Source organism: Malurus melanocephalus, unplaced genomic scaffold (assembly GCF_030028575.1).
Source record: "Malurus melanocephalus ecotype Western Australia unplaced genomic scaffold, MMel_1.1 scaffold_77, whole genome shotgun sequence".
NCBI lineage: Eukaryota > Metazoa > Chordata > Aves > Passeriformes > Maluridae > Malurus > Malurus melanocephalus.
This window is the reverse complement of record NW_026623309.1, coordinates 77207-93713: the sequence shown is the minus strand read 5'-3', so window position 1 is coordinate 93713 and position 16507 is coordinate 77207. Positions and strand designations below refer to the sequence as shown.

The 16507-nt window shown below is 38.7% G+C and overlaps 1 protein-coding gene across 1 annotated transcript in view; it reads left to right on the top strand.

Annotated features, from left to right (window-relative positions):
- The window catches only part of USP7 (ubiquitin specific peptidase 7), a 67837-nt gene that overhangs the window by 31033 nt on the left and 20297 nt on the right, over positions 1-16507 (top strand). Inside the window, exons 3-7 of the mRNA XM_057367264.1 lie at positions 5109-5307; positions 6698-6836; positions 7544-7632; positions 8344-8452; positions 14099-14229. Coding sequence (XP_057223247.1) covers positions 5109-5307; positions 6698-6836; positions 7544-7632; positions 8344-8452; positions 14099-14229 — 667 coding nt within the window. The remainder of the gene's footprint in view (positions 1-5108; positions 5308-6697; positions 6837-7543; positions 7633-8343; positions 8453-14098; positions 14230-16507) is intronic.

Sequence of the window (16507 nt, the reverse complement as noted above, 5' to 3'; positions counted from 1 at the left end):
TTAAGAAATGATCAAATAATTATAAGTAGATCTGTCTTGGGTATATTTAAAGAAAGGTAACAAGTTTGTATTTCACTTAAATCTGTTATGTTTAGTACGGAAAATGTGCAGTGACATTTCTTAGGAGAGGATATGGGCAGGGACTGCTCATTTTGAAGAATGAAGTAAAATTAAGTTGGGAGAAGGGAGACATCATATAAGTGGGATTTCTTCCATATTTCTTGCTGTTATATGAGAGCACATTCAGGACTAAGCTGAAATATTTAGTTAGATTTGTGCAAAAATGTTGAGTGATTTTTTTTTTTAAATCAGAATTTGAGGTTAAATGTCAAAGAAGTGCTTACTTTCATGTATTTAAGGAACATAGAATACTGACAGAAAATAGTAATGTTCCATGAAGAGAATAGGGTTTAAATTCAGAACAAAAGCATCTCATGGTTGAGTCACCTCTGTATCATTGGCAAAGATAAAGTCTCCTATGACCAGAGTCTTGCAATAAAATAAAAATTATGTCTTCTTCTTAGCCTATGAATTTTATTTGTGTGATTACCTAATCTCATTCAGAGGGTTTTGATTTATTGCTCCGAGTAAATAGCTGAGACTGAAACAGGGAATTSTGTTCTTTTCAAAAGCCATTATAAATGGTGTTAAATGTCTGTCAGGCYATGGTATTTAGAGGATGGCAAGAGAAAATCACATGCATCGACAGCAATTGGCAGGGACAACTTTGTTAAGTTCTGTTCTTGGTAGTGATGTTTATAGGTAGAAAGCCTGATAGTGTTTGCTGTTGGTTAATTAGCAAAATCATTTGTCCAGTAGTTGGTCTGTATATATGTGTACAAATTAGGCAAAAGGGACTTAAGCTGCAGAAATAGCTGATGAAAGCCATGCTGTATCAGGGCTGGCAAGGAGTTTAGACATACACCTCCTCATTCAGAATAACATTGACTTTTTAACCAAAAGATTTCTGTGAACCTCTTTCTGTCGATTCCCAGCTGTCTGACCCCTCTCAGACATGAGTATGAAAGTGTTGCACTAGGGAGAAATATCTGAAGGTATTTCACAGAAGGCTTGTGAAAGCTTCTTATGCTTTTGTGGGCTTCCAGCATGGTCAGGAATTTYGGCCCACTCTGCAGTGGGACATCCTTCAGGGTTAATGTGATGATTAAGCAATATTCTTAATAGTTCCTCATTGTCATATTTGAATAAGGAGTGTCTGGCTACATCTTGGTGCTGCTACAGCTRTACATTGACACAGAAAGAAAAGTATTATTGCAAAATGTTAGGGTTGCAAAAACATTCCTGGAGACTTTCATCACCTAAGTGGGTGATGCCTCTTTTCCAGCTCCTGTGAATCAGATTAGCTGCTTGCTGTTGCATTATTTACACATCAGTGCAATTGCTCTCTTGCTATTTGTGCTTTTGCTAACCTGGTTTGTAGCATGATGTGCATGGGTAATGGACAGCTTGGAGATTCAAAAGACAGGAAAAAATGAGAGATAGGGGCTTCTCTGATAAACATGCAGTTTTCCTTTGCTGTTACTCATAGCAAGGGGCATCAATCTGAGCTGATACAGAATGCATGAGGGGAATTYAGACATCTCTTCAGTGAAATTAATGAGTTTAATGGTTCCTGTGAGAGAGGTGAACAGTGAGATGAAAGRTTGATGCTTCCAGCTGGATCATAGAAATAGGCTTTCTGGTGATTTTTTGAGTTCAAGAAACTTTTGAGGTGATTTTGTTCTTCCAGCTTAGCACATAAAGAAATGACTGATAAGACTGGGGAAAAAAAAAGTGCACCTCTCATCCCCTTTGCTAGGCAACAGGCTGCAGGCATTGTGAGGCACAGGGAATGGGAGCAGCAGTGGCCCAACCAGCAGGACTTTCAGATAAGGCTGTATTCTCTCAAGTGCTGTGACCAGTACCTGTTGTTGCTCTGTATGAAGTCTTAGCAATTAAAAAGAACCATCTGAAGGACTGTGCTGTGCTTTGTATGGAGGATGACTTAAATGAACCAGACTTTAAAAGCTGGAATAGCAGCTTCTGCAAATAAAGTGAAAAAATAATAAAAACAAGGCTCTGATCAAATTTTGTTTGCAAGTGCATCAGTATTCAAAGCAACACATAGAATAAATTCTCTTAGAAGTTAAAGTTCAAACAGAAGGTCCCTWGCTAAACATAAACTCACAGCTTTGCCATTACCTCCTGAAGTCTCATTTCTGTGAAGAATTGCAGAGGCAAGAAAGCTTTCAGAAGCATCAGTCTTAGCCATATGCTGGTATTGCATGCTGTATTTGGTTCATTATTAAAATTCATAGAATATTCAGCCAGTTTCTCCATTAATAATTCAGGTTCGGAATATTTTAATAACCCCAGTGCACTTTAAAGGTAGCAACATTTACTAAAAGAATAAAGAAATTTGCTTTTCCCAAAAGTATGCACATCCAAATATGTGTTTCAGTCTTAAAATGGATCATTTTTAGTATTTGGATCTCTGATTTGAAGTTTTTTGTTGTATTGAGGTGCTGAATGTGGCATTCATCTCTTCAATGAAGAAATATTTTCTGCATAGTAAAGACAGTTCATTGCATGTAACTTCTCCAAGTATTGGCAGCTGGATCAGTCCTTTTTACRTTGTGTTCAATTTGTAGTTCAGGGACTTAACAAAACTCTCACTTGCCAGTCACTACTAAATTATCCTGCTGCCAGTTGCAGTCGTTAACTGGAAACTGGAGGGCATGTTCATGGTGGCAAAAAAGGCTTTATTTATTGACGTGCTAAAAATTTTCATCGTGTTTGCTATGTAAAAGTATTTTTTTTAAAAAAAATCATATTTCAATGTATTAAACTTGCTGAGAAAAATTAGGCTTACTGGAAAGAAAGGAGGGTTGTTATTTTTAAAGAAACTTCTATTTTAGGGTTGACCTATGTTATGAGGCTGCATTTTTATGGAGCAGTTACTAGAGATTGCTCAAATATTTTACAGAGAAGAGTTCCCATTCCCTGGTGAGCTCTCATGCACAAGCTTTCCTGAAAAGAAACCAAGAAATACAAGCAAAGTTTCTCTGAAGCATCTGCAGATGCTGCGTGGGCTGCATTTTTTAGCTGACACTGTAGCAGCACTGCTGCATCCTTGTGATGAAGTGCTCTGAACACTGCATCAAAGGAGGCAGAAAGCAAACTTGGCTCGTTTTTCGGAAGCTCAGATTGAGCCCAGAAGCACTGATCGTGATTGTGAGTAGGGAGCTGGCCTCTAGTTGGTTTGAGGTACACGTGATGCAAGACTGATTTTAAATTGTTAAGCGTGTTACAGATTTGTTTTATCCTGGCTGCAAATCAAGTTAGAGCTCCTCTCTGCCTGTCAGGTTTTTGGGTGCAGATCAGCTCTTCACTCTGTCAGCGGGCACTGAGCAGTGAAACTGGGAAGAGAGCAGTTTTTAAATAGGTGACAGACTACTAGTTAGCTGCACTTTCAGGTAGGGAAAAAAGGAGAAAGGAATCCTTTGAGCTCTTGTGTTACTGAGGAAGCTGACAGCACAGRGCAACACGAAGGACTTTGCAGGAGTAGAGGGGAGAGGAAGCTGGTTTGGGCTGTAGCACCTTCAAGAGACAATTGGAATGCTTAGGGCTGTCAGGCCGTACATAAAAAAATCCTGTGTTGCGGTTCAGGAGTAGGACAAGTGSTTGAAAACTGCTTTACAAGGGAGAAGAATGAAATCTGTCAAAGCTCCCTGGTAGTAATGTATAAAACTTGGTAATTTTCTATGTGAAGTGTATAATCTTTACACTGTTGCATGTTGTCATCATGAGTGTTCCATATTTTAAGTAAGGTAGCAATCAGGACTCACCTGTGTTTTGGAAAAATGATTCAGCGCTGTCTCTGGTGCTGTGCCAAGCTGAGTAAATGACTGCTGTCGGTGCATGGAAAGAGCACATCCATGTACTGTGTGCCTTGTCACAATTTCACAATCTGATTTCTGGCTTGGTGTCACTGTCCCTCAGTGCTCTTTGATTCTGGGTGTCACTGTATGTGTGACACATCTTCAGTTGTGCATCCCGTGTAGGTGCAGTGAGAACAGCAGGGTGATGGTGGGTGCTCCTCGCTGCCTTGTGTGCTGTTCCAATCTCCTTACACCCAGCAGCATTCYGTGTTACACTGTGTCAGACTGGAACCATGGAAGAGGAGAGGAGTGKCTGGTGCATCCCTGGCCTGTAGAGCTGTTGGGATAAGTTGCAGGTTTTTCCTCCCTGAGTGCAATATGAGGYGTGTCACAATAAAAAGAGCCTGGCCTTGTGCCTTGCTGAAGCTGTCACAATCTCCAGCACCCTGTTATAGCTGTGTACAACAGAAGCAGAACAGATTGTGGTAGGTGAAGAACTGGGTATGTGGGAAGAAGGCAAAATTACTTTAWTTGTGTGTGTCAGAATAAGCTCTTWAAAAAAAARTTCTAATTTAATTTYRTGCTAGACCACTAAAAATCTCTAAAGTAATTTACTGCTAGACCACAAAGAATACAGGACTCTAGTCTTGAGCTAAATTTCAGCAAACTGGTATGATTTTACAAAAATCCAACAACYGACCTATGGCATTCATCTGTTTTAAAATACACTGTTGCAAGTCAAAACCAACTAAATGGTATCATRCTATCACCAGGGCATTTGAACAGATTGCAAAAATCCTTTGTGCGTATGGGTTCATGCAGGGAACTGACTTAAACTGGGCTGTGGAGATGCTATACAACAGTAAGATTTTAGAGTGGGCTGTGATTTAGTTGTAAAGCATTTGATGTCTCTGTCTTGCTGCACCTGCTGCTTTAGAGGAAACTTGAGTGGTAACAAATCCTAGTGCTAAAGAAGCATTTAAGMATTAGTGTACAAAAGGAGCACGTCTTGCAGTGCCACTTGCCTGAATGCAGTTACAGTGTGTTTCAAATTGAACCAGTTGAAACTTCAGTAATTAAGCAGTTCACTGTCTCTCTGTGATTTTTGTTGTTTCCAATATCYCACTACATGAAACCTGTTCACATTACATGATGTTGGTAAAGGTCATTTTGGAGTGAAGAACTTGAGGTTTTTCAAACAATTGTGTGTGTGTGTGTGTGTTACAGATACAAGTTGGCGATCAGAAGCAACGTTTCAGTTTACAGTGGAACGCTTCAACAGGTTGAGTGAGTCAGTCCTCAGCCCTCCCTGCTTCGTGCGGAATTTGCCATGGAAGATCATGGTTATGCCACGACTCTACCCGGACAGACCACACCAAAAAAGTGTAGGATTCTTCCTGCAATGCAATGCTGAGTCTGATTCCACGTAAGACCCTTTTAATTATTGTACAAGTCCTCACTTGATACTGGTTAATCTATTGCAAGAAATACAAACATCTACAAAAAATACTTCACCTCGCTCTCTGCAAGAGGAGAGAATTCTTGCAAGGGTGTTAGTCTCCTTTACCCCCCACCTTTCTAAATCTCAAAGCATAAGAATAATCCCCTCTTCAGGATGAACTAAAACCAGCTTGTGTAACTAGAAGTTTGTGGTAGAATTTAGATATGTGCTTGCTGGAGAAGAAGTCTTTGACTGACAGTTTTCTTGGCATGGAAAAAGTTCTGGGTTTATTTCAAATGAAAGTGGAGCTTCTCTAACCATGCCAAGCTATAAATGGTGCTCTGTGAAGCATGTTAACAGGTAACTGCTACCAGTGGAGGCAGAGCAGGGCATGAGTCCTCTCCCCAAGTGGAGTTCATCGCTCCTCCAGCAAGATCTGAACATGTGGGTGTTCTTGGAGTCCTGCATGCAAGTCAACATTGGCTACCTTTGACCACTTTTGTAAATAATACGAGTATTTTAAAAGATAACTACAAATTTCTGGGGCATTTCCTGCAGGCTATCCCTCTCAGGTGTCCTTTCCAATAGGGTTACTCCATTCTTGTTCTGAATCTCACAAAGCTTGTTGTTTGCCCTAAATAGTAAGTTGTACTTTTTAATTGTTTTTGTAATTTAGAAGGTGAGTGCTCAGTGCAGATGTAAAGAAAAAAGTTGAAAGTGTATTAAGTCACAGGACAAGTGATTCACATAAAAGTAGTTACAGAAAAAGGATAATGTRGCCTTCAGGTGTACCAACCAAGGTGCAGCTGGTGGAGATGAGCAAGCAGCCGTGCCCACGGCATGAGGCAGTGGCAAGTCCTTGTCTGAGCTGGTGTCAGACTGATTGCCTTGCACAAGTAGGGAAATTTTGAGCACCAGTAGTCATGAAAAAGTGCTGCTGAGACAGTTAGTATTGGGGAGATTTTCTTGTGGGAGGGTAGAAGCTCCTCCTCCTTTCCTTACCAAAGGCTGAGACCTCCCACTCTGTAGACACCAGGAGCACTTGGAGTTGGCCCATTCCATGTGCTSTGGGGCAGATCAGAGCTAACTCACCTGGGAGAGCCCTCAGCTTCTTAAATCACTGTTACCTCCAGGACACTGACACACTTTCCTGTCAACACTGTTACCATAAGAAAATCTCCATTCCAGGTTCATAAYGTGGCTCCAGAAAGCCCCAGAGGTTCATGCCCTCAATAACAATTAACATCTAATCAGTAAAAAAAGATCTGGTGTGTGAAAGTAATGTACCAAAAATCCCTAACAAAAAAAAATTATGTAACGACTATAAAAAGCTTCGTTTTTGAAAGAGTTTCAAGTGTTTCTTCTGTATTTATAGGTCATGGTCCTGTCATGCACAAGCAGTTCTCAAGATAATAAACTACAAGGATGATGAGAAATCATTCAGTCGTCGTATTAGTCACTTGTTCTTTCATAAGGAGAATGACTGGGGCTTTTCTAACTTCATGGCCTGGAGTGTAAGTAATTGGACACGTATTAATCTATTGCTAGATAAGAGCAGTTTTATACCTGTACTCCTGCRTATTGAGTTGCTGATAGCAAAGAGGTTTTTTTCCCCAAGCTCTTATTTTTTCTATCATTGCTGTAGATTTCTTTTCAATTTCTTCCTTTATTAAATTGATTTTTGTAGAGTGCTTTTACTTACGTTGTAATTTAAATATTCCCTCATTACTTTCTGCCTGAGTGYTTGTGTTTTGTTTTCGCAATGTGATAGTCAATTACATTTTGAAGCWACATAAATTTGCTTGCATTTCCATATGTTCTTTGTGTATGTGTACAGTTATTTAATGCCCTGATAATACTACTAAGGTTTATCTTGAATTGTGACAGTTTTTTAAGCATTTGCAAATGCTTAAAAGTTCTGGAGTGTTGTCCAGAAGAAGCAGAGCATTTGACTACCAACTCTTATATCATTGAAAACTGAAAAACTACTGCAAAATCTTAAAAGGCAGGAACAAGTTTTCTGTGCTGAGACACAAAAAAGGAATTAAAATGTAGCAAGCTGAAAAACAGCTGCTTTGAGAGTGTTCYGTTTTTATTCTTCAGTTTATTATTACTGATAGCTCAGGCTTGGACATYAGAAAGTGGTGTCTAACTGGATGCTTCACTGCAGTCATGTTGCATGCTCCACTTYTCATGTTCCTGTATCATTCCTGTTTTACAGGAAGTTACTGATCCTGAAAAAGGCTTTATAGAAGAGGACAAAGTTACCTTTGAAGTCTATGTTCAAGCAGATGCTCCACATGGAGTAGCGTAAGTATCATTGATTAAAAACAAAGCAATATTCAGAATTCTTAATTGTAATATTTTTATGTTGCTTGAGACTATTCAAGTATTCTGTATTATTGCCATTTGTAASTCCCATCAGTCATTCTCACTTTGTCACTGATAAGTGATGAGTTCTCACATGGCCATATTTTCATAGTTACATAGAGATCTTTGTATAGGTTAAATTTCTGTTTGCATGAGTCAGCATAATGTTGTGGAGCCTCAGCTTCTGTGTGAGTTGATTTGTGATTTAACCTCTGCAGTTTTGGCCTGAGCATTTGTGGTCTGGGTGCTGATGGGGTTTCAGGTGCAACCACGTGGCTCTGCTGTCTAACTTGCCTTGGTTTACAGTTGTAAAACTGCTGCATCTCACTTATTCTCCTTCATGGCAATTGTAAGCAATGGGGTTGTACAGAGATGCATACTTGCCCTTAAAASTACAGCTCTGAGTTCCAGGATGCTCTCATAGGACATAATTTTTCTCACATATAGAACRTATTTTAAAATAAAGTAATAAAGTCASTAAGCATTTAATKGCAAAGACTGTTGTTACTGRCAGGTAGTAGTGTGTTTMTTTGAACCTTTAGTAGTAGTGCAGRGTAGTTGGCATCTACCAGCAGCACTACCTTAGAACTAATAGTCTTTACTATTGGGAATGCAGAACTTTCCTGTTTTTAACCATGAACTGTTTTCTAGGTGGGATTCAAAGAAGCACACAGGATATGTTGGCTTAAAGAACCAGGGAGCAACTTGTTACATGAACAGTTTGTTACAGACTTTATTTTTCACTAATCAGTTACGAAAGGTAAGTAATACATGAAAGAACATCAGATTRTAACATTGGCTGTTTTAATTAGCATTTATAAATTCTTCAAATCAGAGCTGTGTGATCCTTTTGCCTCCCTTATCCTTTCAGGGGGGTTGTGACTTACATGGTGATGCGTGTCTTASTGCAGGCAGAGCACAGGAAGCTGCCTTTTGTAGTTTGTGGAACACAAGCTTTTATCTTCTATGGAAGCAGGCAGAGCACCTGGAGAAGACCTGAGCTTAGGGGGTGTTTCTTTGACTGTATTATATGTTAATATTGCTAGGAATTGCTGGGGGCGAGGGAARGAGTTTAATCTTGCAGATAAAAGATGGAAGTAATTTCCTTTTTTTGAAATAGTTGAAATAGGGAATTGCGGCTTCTCAGCCCATAAACAATGCACAAAGATACATATTTGTTCCAACTTGAAATTCATATTACACTGCTGAATTTTTTGTTATTATGGTTGCCATCCTTGTAGTGCTGGAAAGCATTGTTTTTTCAGTAGTTTAAACAATGTGTATTTGTATTTACTTAGTAATATTTTTTGTTTACTGTGGATGTTATTTCTTTGCTGGAAAGAACTTCTTTAAATATCTTTTTTAATAAATATCTCATCCAAAGCCAGGATAAAATATGCTGGATAATGTATCAGTTTAAAATGGTGCAGTATCCYTTACTGGGATTAAAAACAAAAGTGATGACTTGGTATTGGAGGTGGCTATCTAGAAGATAGCCTTGGAGAAAAAAATAAYTTGGCACTATTCCGTGTATTGGAATGTCCTATTGATCCTAATTCATCCTCGTGTGCATTTCTGCCCTTACTGTCTGTCTCTTAGTGAAAATGAACTGTTCTAACTTGGACTTTGTCTTGTATAGACCAGTTGTTGTAGTTCAATTAGGCTTTAATGTACCTGCTTTCCACTGTCTTTAATTTCCCAGCATCTTCTTATTTATATCCATGGCCTGTAAGTGTCCCAGTTGGCATTTCTCTTTGTCTTCTGCAATGTGCTGTTTACTCTGAAGCACTGCAAAAAAATAGCACATCAAACAACAATACAATGTAACAAAGATCTTACCAGTGCTGTGGACAAGAGATAAATACTGACTTGTTCTACATGATACCTGTTCCCTTTATGGAGGAGGTGTAATTTACTCATTATAATGCCTGTTTTTTTTGCTCAGCACTCCCAGTGTTTGTGCATTTTACTTTTTTTGGACAACTTCACTTTGCTCTTGAGAGAAAAAGGTGTTTTTGTAATAGCTCCATCTAATGCAATTGAGTAGTTTGTTTCAAGACTGTTCACTAAATCAGTATGTACCATGAAGTAGTAAAGAAGAAATTCCTGTAATACAGATTGTTTTCAACTGAACTAAACTTACCAAGTATTCTCCTGCACTTGTCTCTCAGCCCCAAAATAAGTAGCAGGCTTTAGGGTGTGTTACTATCTTCATAGTGACTGTATGACAAAACTTAGTACGCTAGTTGGTAGCTTCAGCTCTCTTTATGGTAASGTTCCTGGACATCAGCTGGAATGCCTGGTTGCTTGCTCATTCCTCAGGCTTTCAGAGCCCCTCCAAACAGAGCAGGTGACAGTGGCAGTTTTAGACAGCTTTAGCACTCATTTGCCATTGGTAAAGATCAGGAAGAATCAGTTGTCTTGTCTGAAAAAAGTGCTTTTTACATTTAGCAAACTTGTTCCACTTAAACCCAAGTAAAACAAAGCGTGCAGTATCCTGGGTCTGCTGCTCCCCGTTTCCTTAATTCTTGTTTCTTGAATTCTTGAATCTTCCTTCCTTAGAAGAAATAATGATTTCTGTTGCTGCTAGAGCTTTGTTCCCAAAGAAGCTGCTGTCAGGAGCAGAGCTGGGGAAGCAATGAACAATAGCAAAGGCAGGCACGTACCTATGGCAAGTCAGGCCCTGGGGAAGCGTGGGTGACGATTGATGGAGAGGTCCTTTCTTCTCAGCTCTGCTTCCACATAACAGATGGGAGGTTCTGGGCTGTTTGAAATGAGACCTCCCTTTTAAGCATCAAGGTGGCTTCAGTGGCAGGGAATAAAGCAAAGGAACTTTCTCTTTAGAGTGTATTGTTATTTGTTGTTTCTGACTGATAAATATGTGCTTAGCTMCAATCCATGTAGGCAAGGGGCAGTGCTGACTTCCCAGAGTGGTGCAGGTTTGATCCTGGGCTGTGATAGCTGAGTTGTCCCAGAACTGTCTTTATTGCCTCCAGCCTGTTGGTTCTTGTGGCTGCATCCAGTCCATTTTGKAACTTTTTGCTGTTTCCCTTGGAAAAGTCCCTACAACTCAGGAGGACATTGTAGTTGATAGAACTAAATTAAAATAATAAATACCACACCATTTCTCCTTGATCTGACTCTCCTCAAGTTATCCAATATATTTTACCTAAACCTATGGAGTTTCATACACAGTATTTTCTTCCCTTCTTCAAGTAATTCCTGGCTTTAAGTGATGTGCTCAAAGTTACCTGTAGCATTCTTTTACTATAGAAATATCTAAAATTTTTCTCRTATCTGTCAATATGCCTGTACATGTCCCTATCCCTCTTTTGTGTTCATTTCCTGAGGGAACAACTAAGGTGTGAAGTAAGAGATCCTGCTTTTTTAAGTGAATCAGAATGCCTCACTCCTTGATCTTGAGGTCAAGCTTTCAGAATATGGGTGGCTAAGGCATAAAAATAAAGGTTTGAAGAGAATAATATTTTAAAAGTGGTAGTGTGGAGAAAAACTTCAGAGAAATGAACTCCAATATTATCTATATACATAAACAGAATGAAGAGCCAAGAAAGGCTGTGGGAAATGTCTGCTTTGTCATAACACATGTAGAATTTCCAAAGAAATAAAACTGGTGTTTTTATTCAATGACAGCTGGAAAGTAGTAATTATAAGTAAATTGTAAATTATTATTTTAATATTACTTGAGAGATATAGGAAGGGAAGTAATTGTCCAGATGGTATATGAGTAAAAGAAATAGGAACTAAAGGCAAAAGATTGGATTTTGATTAATTATCAAGGCATTCTGAACTCCAATTCATGCATTTTTGATGGAAGAGTCAATCACTAGGTTGACTTTCAACCTGTTGTAGGTTTAGCATTTTAATTTTTATTTTTTCAGTGTATTGGTACTGATTGTATTTGCATTTTCGCATTACTTGATTTTCACACTTTGTGTCTATTTTTTTAAACAGAGCAAGTATCTATATATTTGGTTTTTTAAAAAGCATTTGTTTGTAAGATGTTAAAAAAAAGGTTAATAGGGACTGATTATAGAGATTTGGAACATTTGAGACTTGGTCATCCTACTATTTCTTTTTCTACCTTTAGCCAGTGACACCCAAAGGGTTCATAAAGCAGATGCAGGAAGAGATTTGACTCTTCAAGGTGCTGACTTGTTTTGATGTTGATATTTTTAAGCAAGAAATAACTTTTTTCTTGTAAAATCAAAGGTATAAGTCTAACTAGTGATATTTGGAGTTTGCCCAGATCAACCTGGTTGACTATGAATSTGCATTTGGGTGATAAAGCAACTGGAAATTATTTTCTTTGTTAGYTTATTAGAATTGTTCTGAAATTGAATGTTCTCATCTTAGCAAGGAACTTTTCATAATCAAGGTGGTCCAGCTTTATAAAAGGATAAATGTAGGAGATTGTAGGCTCTCCAGGAATGGAGATGCTCAGAGCTTAACTGCATCTGATCCAGAGCAGCTGGGCCCCACACTGAACTTGGCACTTCTATGGGCAGCAACAGAGATGAGAACCTACAGAGTTCTCTTCCAGACAGTATCACTATAAACTCTTAAAGCAGTGCTTAACACATTTAAAAAGTTGAAGGATTATTGAGTTTCAACCATTGAAACCCATTGCCAGTGGGAAAACTGAAGATGCATTTTTCTTGAATTTATAAAATTTATGAAAGCAGTTTAAGCAAATCTCAAAGGGGAACAAAAGAATACTTTTTCTTCATTGTTATTAGGGTCAGGCTGGGCTGTTGTTAAAATTACCCTAAAGAAAGACTTCTGTTGACTGTACTCAAAAAAAAAAGTTGATGATAAATTTCAGCTAATTTTTATTAGTGTTTCTTTTTTATATGTGTAAGTACTACTAGTGGTGTAGTTTGCAACTGAGTAGAAATAAAATTTGGAAGTTACTTGTGTTCATGATTTTATTCCTAGGTCATTTCCATTAACTGGTAACTTCTGAAAATTAAGTTAAAGATTTTAAAGATACAGTTGTGAATTATCATATTGCTTTCAATTGCATAATTTACCATTGTTTTTCTGTCAGAATATCAGGGATTTGCTTTCTTTATGAAATTGTAAYTATTCTGATGATAGTTTCTTTATTCTTTGAAGTATTTCTATTGCTGTACTTTCGAAAAACATAGTGGATGCTCAGAATYGGAATAGAAAACTGTCCTGTCAACTTCTTAGGAACTTCTTTTACTGCTTTTCTTTCTTCTTTTCTTTTTTTTTGCCACACTCTTGTGTTGTTTTTGTATCAGCTTTGTGTTTATCTTGTGTCTGTCCCACTGTGTACTGGCTGTCCTGTAGCAGTGAATGTGTTTGCCCAGCAATTCCCAGCTGCCTGCTGGAGGTGCTAACCTGGCTCTGTATGTAGGGAGTGAAGTCCAGGGTAGGTTAGATGTGCTGCACACCTCTGCAATTCAGGCAAATGCACAAACTGGGGGAGAACTGCTGAGGTCCAGTTCAGCACTGCACAGAAATGGATCATTCCCTCTTGTTACACAGACAAAAATTCAGGTGGAAWTTTTTCTGCATTTTTCTGGTTTTAACAGATTATTTTCTCATAATGGTACTTAATATTGGAATCTTTTTTATTTTCATTTGTTACCTAATCTCCTTCCAGGGTTGTCTGTTTTCTTTTKACATTTATGCTTCTTAAATGAACATCTCTCTGTAAATACCTTTCGTTTGCTCTTCCTTTTCCCTAGATGTATYGATGTACACTTTTTAAAAAGTGAATCCCATTTCAGTGACTATTGAACTCTCCTAATCCCTGTTTGGTCTRTTTGTGTAATTTCTTTGTTCTCAATCCTTCCCAGATCAGTATAATCAGTGAGTTGAATTGTTAAGCTGTTTATTTGCTGGACAGTGATGACGTTAARTAGGAATGAATATAGGAAAGCTTCCTCTGACATCTTTCTCCATGTGGAACATTTCTGTTTTCGTTCACTTGTTGCCCTTTATGGTTTCATGTGGTTGCTTTTTCACAAACCTGGTTATTTTCAAAAGCCCTCTGGTATTGACTGTGGTATATCTGGTCCTACTGTGATGATTGCACAGACATACTGGGTATGAGAAGTTATTTGAAGATGATAAATGCTTTAGTGCATTTACTGTTCTAGGCTGGAATAAGGGAACTATTTASATAAAATAACCATGAATGGAATCTGTTGTTCACATCTTTCTAATCACTGTGCTCTAAGAAGAGTTGTTCCAGACAATTAACATTTTTACGTTACAGTACAAAAATTTTTTCAGACTTTTTTAAAGTGTTGATTAWATTGAGTTCTATGAAGGAAGTAATTGAAGAGGAAAGAATGCATTAAACAAGATGAACCATAAACTTTTCTCATACTAATTGAACTAAATGCTTTTCCAGGCTGTGTACATGATGCCCACAGAAGGAGATGATTCATCCAAAAGTGTTCCTTTAGCATTGCAAAGAGTGTTTTATGAGCTGCAACATAGTGACAAACCAGTTGGAACTAAAAAGTTAACAAAATCATTTGGGTAAGTTTCAAAAACTTGAACTATTTATTGGACTCTTGCAGGCTTTATAAAGCTTTTCTTTAAAGAGGTTCTATTTTAATAAGGTTATTTTTAAAGAGGTGCAGAGAAGTGTTAATATAACATGGTGTTAATTGTTAACTTTCTGTAGTCTACGTGGATAGGTTTTTATTTGTAGACAGTATTAAAGACAACTGATCTAAAGTCAGATTTTTTGGGAAAGGGAACGGTACAGAAACAGAGCCATTAATAGCAGGGTTATCATTTATCTGCTACCTGAAAATTGTGTGATGCATTTGACTTAAGTAAATTCAGAACAAATTAGTTGTTGAAACATTGCAGTTCATGTATTGGTAATGTCTTTAAAAWGTGGAATCTGTTTCAGATTTAAAGCACAGCAGTAATTTGCATGTCCATGTTGTGCATTGATGGCTGCTGTTACATTTTCTTACAACATATCAAAGACACAAAGAAAGGTTAACATTAGCATAACCTTTGCAACCCTTCTCTTTGCATGTTGTGTAAATTATTTTGTATTATTATTCAGGCTAGTCTTGTGGTAATATTGACAAGTACGGGTTTTAGTTCAAAACACATTAGGAAGTTTGTATCATTTTTGTCCTCATGTTCATCCTGCATCTTCTGCTACAGCTTATAGTGGTGCTCTGTCCTAAAAACACACTTTATAACTTTGTGTCTTTGCAACCTTGACTTTTCCCCTTACGGGGGAATTTTAAAATGAAGCYGGTGGCCTCAGTGTTGTCTGTTTATCAGGCCATACCTTCTTCCCACCAGCACACTGTATATTTAGTTTATCAGTGCTCCTGCTGTCCTGTTACATTGGAAGGACTTGGTGACAGAGTAAATATTTCATCTGGAGTTAAGATCCCCGCTGTGTCATATTCAGTAGCATAAAGAGCCCTTTCCCGAGGGTGTTGCAGATGCTCAATTTTGTATCCAAGAGCAAGGCTTTACAAATGTGTTCATGCTTGCTTTTGTTCTTGGGAAGGAATTGTTGAATGTGTTTGTGGATTTGGGTTTCCTCCTTCCCTCGTCATTGAGTCAGAGAGGGGTTTTTGACCGTGTGGGCCCTACCTTGGGGTTAGGGTATTACTTTTTATTGAGTGTTGTGATTTCCTGAGTTTGACTTCTTTAAGTAGAAAATGATGCCGTGTCTGAAGGAGCCCTTCTTCATCCTAATTTTAGTGTGTGACCTTTTTCTTAGKTTTGTCCTATGAGCTGGCTAGTGTTTAAAGCCTAGAGAGTCAGGGCATTATTTTCWGTTCTTAATTATGTGACAGGCCACTTGATTGACTTGTTGAAGTGTGGACCCCACACAGTTGTTGGCACACTTTGGAGATTAGTTTGCTGCCATGTGACGGTGGGGGTGAATCACTGAGAAGAGAGTGGGAGGGAGGATAAAGTCAGCACTGCTCCTGATCACCCTGCTGCTGGTTCCAGGGCCAGAGTGGAACATCACACTGAAGCTGGAGCCTGCAGTCAACAGAGCTTTTTTCATACAGCTGGGAGTGGTGACTGCTGCAAAAAGTTGTCCGAGACGTAGAACTTAAAAAGCTTTCTGGAGTTGAAGTTACAGACCTCACAGGAGTGTTTAAAGCTGGAACTAGAAACACTTTATACTTCTTGTTTTATTGACAGCAGGAGTGCTGAACACCTTGTTGCAGTGTGCTCTGCTGGCTACGAGGCATTTCGAGCCTGCTGCCCTGGGCTCTGCTTTCACACAGTGTGTTTGCACATGGACGGTTCAGAAAGCTGAATGCCTCCTTGGAGTTCCTGCATGCCCAGGACTAACTGTTCAGATGAGCACAAAGGAGCCAGTCTTTCCTATAAATCCATTTGCTTCCTTTCCTGTGCTGAAATAATCCCTGAATGCTACTTGACTGCACCTGAAGGGCCCTCAGAAGAGAAGCAGCTGGAAACCTGCTGTGGAAACTGATGGCATGGAATTGCTCCCAGACCTTCTCTTAAGAGTTTTTTTGGCATGGACTGAGACTGGGTTGTAGACTTGAAGTGCAACAGCCTGGCTGTGGCCTCCTCAGCTGGCTCTGGGTGCATTSCCAGTCCCTGTCCCSAGTCCCACACAGGAGAAGGGGGTTGGGCACAGAACAGCTGCCAAAATGTCTCCAGAGTTCACTGCCCCTTCTTCCTACACACATCAGCCAGAGCTAAATATCAGTCTTTACATCTTGCTGTCGGTTACATTCTCTATCTGTAAAGAAAACACAAAAATGTCTTTGAGGTATAAGTTATCTTCCTAATT